We start from the raw sequence: 9,881 nt of genomic DNA on the forward strand, positions 1-9,881 counted from the left end.
GCAGTAGATATGTCAGTATTTCTTTTGGTAGCATTTTACTGAAGGTTTGAGTTTGATGCACTTTTCAGGCATGAAACTGAATCTATTTCATATGTCAATGCACTTACATCATTCAGAGTCTTCTGTGCCTGAGTTATCTTGACCATCTGAGGATCTGGCATGTTTCCTGAGTACCACGATGTTCCCCCCTGATAGGCAGCATAGTAAGCATTCTACAAAACAAAAATTAAGTAACTACTAATCTGTATCCTCGTTTTAAAAAGTGAGCAGATGGTCTGAAAGGAAGAAATGGAAACACACAATGCTGTGGAAGCAAAATTTACTCTCTGATGACATATAGCACAAGGCCTCCACATACCTTCAGAATGCCACATATCAAGATGTCAGGACATAAGATCCTGGATTGATACCCAAATAATTCCCCTCGGAATCAGACCACTTGTTGTGAAGTTTCAGTGTCAGTTGAAAAGAAACATGTTGGTATGTCAGTACAAGCAGCAGCCTAATTGCTAGGTAGGTATGCTCATCCTCTCCCACTTTTTGTTCTTGCACTCTAAGCTACAGTCAAGCTACGTAGCCATAAATAGTTCAGCTAAACAAGAAGCATTTGGCTTTTTTAGCATTGTGAATAAACCTGTAATGTTCAGACTGCCAAGGGAAAACTCTGTTCTCCTGTGGGCTTAAGGCTTGGAGATTTGAAGGTTATTTCTTACCTGGCTGGCCAGATGTTGGGCTTTATAAGCAGCTTCAATGTCCCTGCACCTCGCATCCCACTGAAAGGCAGATTTGAATTGCTCACTCTCTTCTCGGTATTTTACCTACAAAAGAATTAACTTGGAATTAGTAGCATGTTGGTACAGACTAAACACATCACTCCCAGGAGAAGGGAGACAAACAAGGTCAACGCAGTCTTAGTCCACAGTGGTATGGAATCTGCAGGAACTGCAGCAACCAAAGAGTAAAGCAAATCAAAGCAACAAAAACAGTGCTGTTCACACAACAAAATTGGATTTAGTTTTAAGGTCAAAGCTCTGTTTTGTAACCCACACAACAATATTCTACCTAACACTAGTTCTATTATGAAGCTGCACATCTGTAAAGGAATGGTATATTAGACCTGAAATTTGACATGAAGCTCTAAAAGAATTTTTAATTTTTTAATTTGGTCTTTGGATTAGACTTTTTGGGGAAAAAAAATCTACAAGACTAAAATCCTGAAGAACTTTTAAGCAGAACATACCAGTGCAGTATTAGATGAAATAACTACTTCCTGCTGAGCAATACATCGACTGTGTAAATGCAAGGGAATACTATACTTAGTCCTGGGCCATTGTTTTCCTCTTGTTACTTTTATCATGACAGCATACCAGAAGTCACACCTCTACTACATAACATACTCTACCTATGCAAAAAAATAAGAGCCATTATACTGAAGAGTGCAAAAAATAAACTGACAGAATACTCAGGTTGGAAAAGACCTTAAAGATCATCAAGTTCAACTACAACCTAACCATACTACCCTAACTAACAACTCTCTGCTAAATCCTGTCCCTGAGCACTACATCCAAACGGTTTTTAAACACATCCAGGGATGGTGACTCAACTCAAGTGCTTAACAACACTTTCTGTAAAGAAATTTTTCCTGATATCCAACCTAAACTTACCCTGGCGCAACTTAAGGCCATTTCCCCTCATCATGTCACCTGTCACCACTGAGAAGAGACCTACCCTCCTCTTGCTATAAGAACTGGTACTTTCAGCTACTGGAAGAGAGGGATAAGGTCTCCCCTCAGCCTTCTTTTCCCCAAACTGAACAGCCCCAGTTCCTTCAGTCCCTCCTCATAGGGCATATTCTCCAAGCCCTTCACAAGCCTTGTTGCCCTGACAGAGAAGAGACACTCAACATGCACAGTTTTCAATTTATAAATTAAGTACAAGAGGCACACAAGGATTAATGATTTGTCTACAACACAGAACTTCTGTGTAGAGAGAAGCTGCTAAATTTTTATCTCTATATTCACTTACATGAAAAGAGTATGACAGAAATGAAGAAATATTTTTTTCTGGTTAACTTTAAAAATAAGAAAAAAATGCAGTAGGAATTAAAGCAACTTAGTACCACTTTATACATTTAGCAATGAAATGGAGTTCCTACATGCAAAATTTCTACAGAAGTGCTCCCTTTAAGTAAGTACTGCAGAATCAGCTTCTTTACTACCCTGAGCAATTTTCTCTCTGGAGCAGAACCTCATTACGTGATTGAAAAGGACAGAAGGTGCTTGAGGTGTTAAAAAAAATAAAGGCGGGGAGGTGGGGGGGAAATGATCTTTGAGCTATAATTTGTCTGGTGTATATATTCATATGCACTGGGAGTATCTGTGTCATATCATGCCTAAAACCAGAAATAGAACCTACAGTAATCCCAAACTCATTCCTGACCAGATCTGTCACACACGGCTTAAAGTATGACAGTCACTGCTGAAAAAGTGACTGCCTCTGATGTTGCCAAACTTGATGCATGATAATAATACACACGAATGATAAAGATACAGCATCTCATAAAAGTCACTAAATGTGCTTCCACTTTGTACTGCTAACACAGAAAAATAGAATAATGCAGTGTACTGTAAGTAATGAAACTTAATTCTTTTATTAATGTCTAATCACATTTAAACACATTGGTTTTCCTACTAAATATGGCTTTGCAATCAGTAGTGCTATTTTAGAGTACTGAAAGACACGGCATAGAACTGAGGTTGCAAACAGATACGGGCTGGTTCAATGTTTCTTGTTTTATAAAAGTTGATAGGCATGTAAGTTTGAAACAAATACACCTGGAGGAAAACAATGCAAGGCACAGCAGTGGCTTTCGGCAAGAAAAAGGACTTGGAGCACCTCTAGAGGTTCAGAGGTGCACAGCAGCCTTCTGCAGCAGCTGCGCTTAGACGGGCGCAGAAAGCTGTGCCATCCATAACGTTCTAGCAAAACATTTCCAGCAAAGCATGCAAAGCTTCCCACGCTTTGTGCTGCCTCACAAAAAATGAAATATCAGCTCAGATTTTCCAGAAATACTGGGCAAAGTATTTATGAGAACTTTCGCCTAGCTCTGAGAGAGATCTGTTTGTTTGTTTCATGGCATTCGGTATCAGTTTCAGATGAGATCATAAAACAAGTAGGTCATTCTTGTTTCAGACAGCTGTATAAACCCCCCAGCTTAGTTACTGAGTTTGCATACTCTGGGCAGAATCTCCTGCAGCTTATGCAAACAACGCTTCCATATGGATTGCCAGACACAGTATATAAGAATCTGCCATCCATTTTTCCTTTTGAACGTATTGTTTGGTTTCTTATGAATGAAACAGTTTTTAAAATTATGATTTAAACCTGTGCTGAGGTGTTTACTGCTCTTAAAGAGTACAGAAGGCTAAATACAGAATACATACTTATATTTTTATAACAAGACCTAAACATGATATCAAAATTTTAATCAGAGCCAAACACATTTGGCCCTAAAACTCCTTACCTCACTTACCACTTCCAATAGTTTTTTGGCATTCAAATTTATTGGTGTCTCAAATATGCTTGTGAAGGCATTGTTTTTTGGGTTGTGCCTAAGAAAGGAAGCATAAAAGGATTTGAGGAACGTACCAGACAGCCCACAAGAAAGGTTCTCTTTGAGCACTTGAAAACAATATCAGCCTCCACCCCCCTGTACATAACTTTTCCCCCACTCAAACACAGATCTCAGATTACGTTCAAGTTATTATTGTATGGAGTAGGTGCCTGGAGCAAAATTAATTTTAATGATCATCATATCAATGCTGTGTTTCTAATAACAAAAGAGAATAATAGAATAAAAAACAACTGTCATCTCTCCTTTTTCTGCTGACAAATTTGACAGGAACTGATCATTATAAAATAAAAACTTCCGAGAACAAACCAACTCCAAAATCTGCATTTTATACATTTTCCTGGTGATTAACTCAACCTTGTTAACTCTTAACCAGTGATTTGGAAAGCACTGAATTTTATGGTTGGGTTCATTTCCTTCCTGAAATATTGAAATGGAACCAAATTTGGCATCTTTTAACATGCTGGGCAAATGAGGAGGCTTTATCTTTAACAAGAGTTTCCCACCACTGCTTAACCACTTAAATGCAAAGATATGCACTCAGGCTCTAATAATACATGATTACGCATTGCATAGGAACAGACTGAGTCTAAATGGAGATCTTCACAATAAATGGATTACTTCACAATATTTAAAAATCAAATAAAATAAAAACCAAAGGAAACAAACTTACACTTGACAGTAAGGCTTTTTCTCATGGCTAACGAAGTTGTTTACTGTTAACATCATCTTGCACACTTCACAGTGAAAACAGGCTTTATGCCATGTCTGGAAATACCACAAAAGAGAAACCAAACAGACATTATTTGTGCTTCATTATTATTCTGTTGAGATTCATATTGCAGTATTGACCCGTTCCACCTATTTCATGAACCCGAAGAATTCCTCTTCAAATACATGCTTATTATTAACTCATTTCAGATCTGATTCCAGTTATGAGTTAAGAACTTCTGGAACCAAGAGATCTGCGCTGTGTTAAAAGCTCCAATCTATACATTTATTATAGTCCAAAATAATAAAGAAAAAGAACTGACCTGATCTATACAGTTAATCTTCTCAGCAGGGTAAACCCCATAGCCACATCTAGCACACGGCTGCACATTCATCTTGAAATCCACAGAGTGAAAAATATATAGGTTTATACAAAAGGTTCAAAGAGTATGAAAGTGACTTTTTGGCCTGCGCAAAGCACGCTCTAGACACTCCAGTCAGGGCCTTTTGCCGTGGTCAATGGCTCCCATTAAAGCTCTGAATTGAAGTCTGTTGCTCCGTTTCCTGACCTTCTGTTTCAAAGTCAGCTGCAGGCTGGCTTTTAAAGCTGCCAGTTAGTAAGAGCAGTTATTTTGGCAACTGTGTCAGTGCGTAAGGGAGGGTAGCAATATCTTTCTCTAAATAGAAGAATGAACTCATGGAATCAAATCATGTCCATGTGAACGTTAGAATCTGATCATTTCATATTTCAGTTTTGTTCTAAAGCCTGTTGTCGTAAGCCCAGGAGGAAGATAAAAGCCTACACAGCAGCAATTCATCAGTCACCGCTCACCCCTGATGCACAGCAAATGACTTTATGAGGGCTGCTCATTATATTAGGAGGTACCACCAAAGAAGCAGGCCAGAGATGGTTTGGAGCATCCCAGCCCTTTGTTACACCTGGAAGAGGTACATTCATTCTCCATCACTGTCTTGTCAACCATCACTCCAGATACAGGACACACAGCAACATGGGCCTCTTATCTCAAAGAGCCTAAATGTGGTGGGTGCAAACCCAAACATCATGGGGTGCCCCCATGGACAAAAACATCAGAAAGGAACAATTTACTTATGGAATGAACAAGGCAGCTATTTAAGAGTGTCCACAGAGTGCAGGCTGGCACAGATCTGAGTAAAAAAATTGCTGATGACACTATTTAAGAGTCATTATGTTTGACATTAGGATTCAGCCAAATTATTATGGTTGTCAAGTCTACTCTGAACAACAACAAAAAAAGTTACCGAATTTTATCAGCTACAAATGGTCAGGATTTGAGATTTCCACCTCAGCTGATCATAACACCTCCACTGGGTATGCTTAGAGAACCTCCTGTGCAAGAGATGGGGATACACTGTTCTGCTTAACCTATGCCTGAATGCTGACAATGTACTGGCACAAGGTGCTGTCAACAACTGCCATGTTGAAAACAGACACTAATCTGATGAGCAATAGGTATGGCACAAAGTCCTGCAAACACTCAAGGCTGTTCAAAAGAGGTGATTAATATCAACATACAGATACTTCCATTTTCTTTTAAAAACATATGGTTACTGAATAAAACTTATACTACAATTGTTTCCTCATGGTATTCCTTTGGGAACTGGAAGCAATTTTATATTGATTATGTTATATCACCATAACATTTATAATGCTCACACCTGTGAACCTAAATAATGTGGTGGTCTTCCAGTTTCCTTTCTCACACACCTTTTCACATTTTTTTCTAACTGCCATTACGTTTATACAAGTGACAGCTATTAGGGTCATAGTGGCCAGGCTGTCTCTTCTTTATTTAGCACTGGGCACGCTACCAGCTGCTGCCTCTTTGTGTCTATCTACTCCAAGAGTCAATTTATCATTTATTTTCTAGGTAACTCTTGTTTTGATCCCACACAAGGAACAAAGATGTATGTCCTCCTTCTCTTTCAGCACATTCCTGAAATGAGCACAGAGAGGTGCTGAAAACAGCCCACCCCCCAACCAGAAAGACTTCAACCAGGAGCCAATTTAACACTGAGGATCTGGACGGGACTCCAGGATGCACTGTGCACCATACGTTCCTTCCAAGCCAAGAGGCTTGTCATAGCTAGGTTTCACAAATAGAACTTACTTCATGTCAAGAGAGACAGAGCATGCTTGTTTCTTCTCACCAGAACACAGATTACCAACGTGGCTGAAAGTCAGCCAATGTTTTCAAGTTCTCCTTCTTCTCCTAGGTTACAGCATATCCTAAAAGAGAAGTAGGGTAAGTAACAACGTCCTGTGCAGCAACATCCTTCCCAGCAACGTTCGTCCCAAGCCACACTATTTTCCCTCACATCCATAGTGAACCAGTTCTACTGGAATCTATTGAAGACTTTCCCATCCCTGAGCACCTCAAAACCATCCTGTTGTATGGGCTGTGCTTCACCACTCTGGATCAAAACTAGAGTTGCTATCAGAAAAGAGAACTTATCAAAAAAACAAGCATTGTACGGTGTCATTACAAAGTACACGCTCCATTTTGATCATGCAAGGAATTAAATCACTAAACCAGTGCAAGTTTGTTATCTTGACAAATCTTAGCAAGACATTTTTTCTTCAGTTAAAAGCTCATTGTGGCTTTTTTCCTCCCTTAGTAAGGCCCCATAAAGGCTTTTTGATATCAATGAAAATCTTAAAAGGCTTTACTTAACAGTAGAACCTTAATCAATGTGGTTTAAAAGTACCGCAGTTACACACAAAGTACAAGGAGACAGTACCTTGAAAGTGCAAATTAGTAGGAAGAAACATTGTTACCTCTCCAAGCACCTTTTATTCATTGAATTAACTGCATAGAAAACTATACAGCGTGCCTGCATCGAGAATCTGAATCTAAAAGCACACAAAATAACCTCTTAACAGACATTCAAGTCAGGGCCGCCTTCTCTGTCATTCCTGAATAGCAGCTGTGCCCTTCCAGCCGCTTGAATAGCAGGAAGCTGGGCTCTACAAATCCTGGCAATTAAAAAGAGGTGCAGTTCCACCACACAAACTGGGGGTACTGTCCACTGCTAAAAGCTGCCTGTAGAAATTCAGAGCCCAAATTCATCATAATCTTCTCTAACCACATAGCTAATTAGATACCTGGTCTCACAGCATTTTATTTGTGTTAATCAAATTCAGCATAGTAGTAAACACTGCTTCCAAAAAATATCAGAAGTTAGAAAATATTTATCAAGACATGAAGAAAAACAGCTATGGGACTACTTTCCAGATATGTACAGTAGGCTTTTGCATTTTTGTTGTTTTGGAAACCACTGTTGGAACAACTGTTTACATTTCTCAACTTGTGCTTTCATTTTCCCTTTGTTGCCAGTGTCTGGAAAACTGAATTGCGAGGAGATTTTGCAAATGTTGCCAAACAGCAAGAGAAAGTGAGAGCAAGAATAGAGAGAGATGGGGAAAAAAAAGAATCAAAAGGACAGAAAGGCAGAGCAGAGAAAGAAATGTTGAGGATATAGCTCAAATTGAAAGTTTGAAGAAAACTGTGCAAAGCATGCACAACACAGCCCGTGCAGACAATGTCCACATCGTCCAAATATTCCCATTTAACATACACAAAAACCCAACAGCTGTACTTAGGAGGGAACATCCTGAGAGTCACTCAAGTTCTTCCACCTAGAAATATCCTCGCCTCTGCCTCCCAGGTCACAGCAAAGCCCCATCCTTGTTTTCACAGATGTCGTGCAGAACGTAGCACAGTTATTATTCCAGACAAGCACTATTTTGTTGCCTCAAGCCTTCTAGTTTGTACCTGCCATCTACCTTTCAATTTCCCAAAGGCATGCTGCATTGTCATCCTGCAGCTGCTTACACGGCAGTTAAACATTTCTTTTCTACAATGCAAATACCCAGCCAAAGGCTTCCTTATTAATGTTTTTAGAGAGTAGAGTGAGTCTCCAGGGATAAGAGGAGGAATGCTGATGCTCCACATTGCTGGCTCTTCCTCCTGCCCAGTAATGCATATGGCCAGCTATGCAATAGCATACATGAGAAAATGTTTCCTTCCTGACCCTTCTGGAGGTAGCAATCATTCTATGCCCTGAAGCAAGATATTTCCTTTTACTTATGTGTTTTCTAATTTCTCCCTTACTCATCACTGAAAACCAGCTAGATTTTCTGAAATATCTAGCACCTTATTTCCCACTGAAATATTAAATTACCATGTAGTTAAGAAAGGTTTTCTAGCACATTGAGGAATCAAGCTGATCGAGCTGTAGACATCCCTGTTCACTTAAGGGAAGTTGGACCAGATGACCTTCAAAGGTTCCCTCAAACTCAAACAATTCTGTGAAACACAATACTATTTTTTCGATAGCATTACAGTGACTTGTAGAATGGAGATATTTTTAGATATGCCAATTTGGCCATGAGGACCAGATGACAATATATAAACATTTTCATTGAGATATAGGAAACCACAGATGGCATACCATATCTGGATTTTCAAGATAACACACACACACACACACCTCACCAGGAAAGGGTATTTGGATATTCAGGAGCCAGTCCCAGTTATTGCTGGTTATGCCATGGTCCTGATCAAAGGGCTGGAGCATCACTCTTAGGAAGAAAGGTAGAGTTGGGCTTGTTTAGCTTGGATTATAGAAGGCTTGTGGGAGAACAGTACTTGAGGAGAGCATATAAGCAGGAGTGGAATCAAATTTTTACATGGTCTGGAAGAGATAGGACAAGGGAGAAAGGCTTTAAACTCAAAAAGGGGAAAATTAGGTTAGATGTTAGGCAGAAATTCATTACTCAGGTGGTGGTGGTGGTAAGGTGCTGGCGCAGGCTACTCAGAGAAGCTGTGCATTCCCTATCCCTAGAGGCGTCAGGGTCAGGTTGGTTGGAGCTCTGGGCAGCTTGTCTGGTGGGTGGTAACCCTGCCCATGGCAGAGGGTTTGGAAAACTCAATGTTCTTTAAGGTTCCATCAGACCTAAGCCATTCTGTGATTCTACATTTGTCTCCCACCTCACCTCTCCATACATTTACTTGAAGATCCATACATTTCCAGTTCCTCTGTTGCCCTTAAAGATCTATTACGGATTTGGAAATGGCGCCGGCTTCTCGAAAAGAAGCAGCTAACAGATGGCGTGAGAGGAGCCATGGGTCTCTGTTAGAGCTTAATTTTCAGCAGCAAGCTTTGGCTCTATCTCCAACCAGGAGCTACAGGCATAATCCCACAGAGCGGAGCTCAGCCCGGCAGCAGCACAGACAACTTGGTGAGAGCCACGCGCAGCTCAGACACCGCTCGCTCACATCGAAGCGTGACCTGTTGAGAAGCAAAAGGCTGTTTGTTACAAAGCCTGTGTTTTGTGCCAATTATGAGGCAGTTACACTGAAAAATGTCGCTTTGATGTGAATCTCTTCAGGTAGTGAATGTTAAACACCGCACACCGCTGGGTAGGTGTATGATTTTGCAGGATCGGAGCCTGCATCCAGGAGTAATTAGCAAGACTGTGCCAATCTCCAGCCCG

At 40.2% G+C, this 9,881-nt stretch overlaps 1 protein-coding gene across 11 annotated transcripts in view; it reads right to left on the minus strand.

The window, feature by feature from the left end:
• The window catches only part of NRAP (nebulin related anchoring protein), a 56,963-nt gene that overhangs the window by 41,811 nt on the left and 5,271 nt on the right, over positions 1–9,881 (minus strand). For 2 of the 11 annotated variants that reach the window (XM_085230007.1, XM_085230010.1), the window contains 6 exons: positions 8,876–9,676; positions 6,493–6,611; positions 4,305–4,399; positions 3,524–3,611; positions 714–818; positions 108–212 (listed from right to left, as the gene is read on the minus strand). In XM_085230007.1, the coding sequence (XP_085086133.1) occupies positions 108–212; positions 714–818; positions 3,524–3,611; positions 4,305–4,360 (354 nt within the window). In that variant the 5' untranslated portion in view covers positions 4,361–4,399; positions 6,493–6,611; positions 8,876–9,676. Of the gene's footprint in view, positions 1–107; positions 213–713; positions 819–3,523; positions 3,612–4,304; positions 4,400–4,665; positions 6,445–6,492; positions 6,612–8,875; positions 9,677–9,881 lie in introns of those variants that run through there. The other 9 variants (XM_085230013.1, XM_085230011.1, XM_085230009.1 and 6 more) reach the window with 9 other exon arrangements.

This window comes from Meleagris gallopavo, chromosome 8, assembly GCF_905368555.1.
Source record: "Meleagris gallopavo chromosome 8, MGAL_WU_HG_1.1, whole genome shotgun sequence".
NCBI lineage: Eukaryota > Metazoa > Chordata > Aves > Galliformes > Phasianidae > Meleagris > Meleagris gallopavo.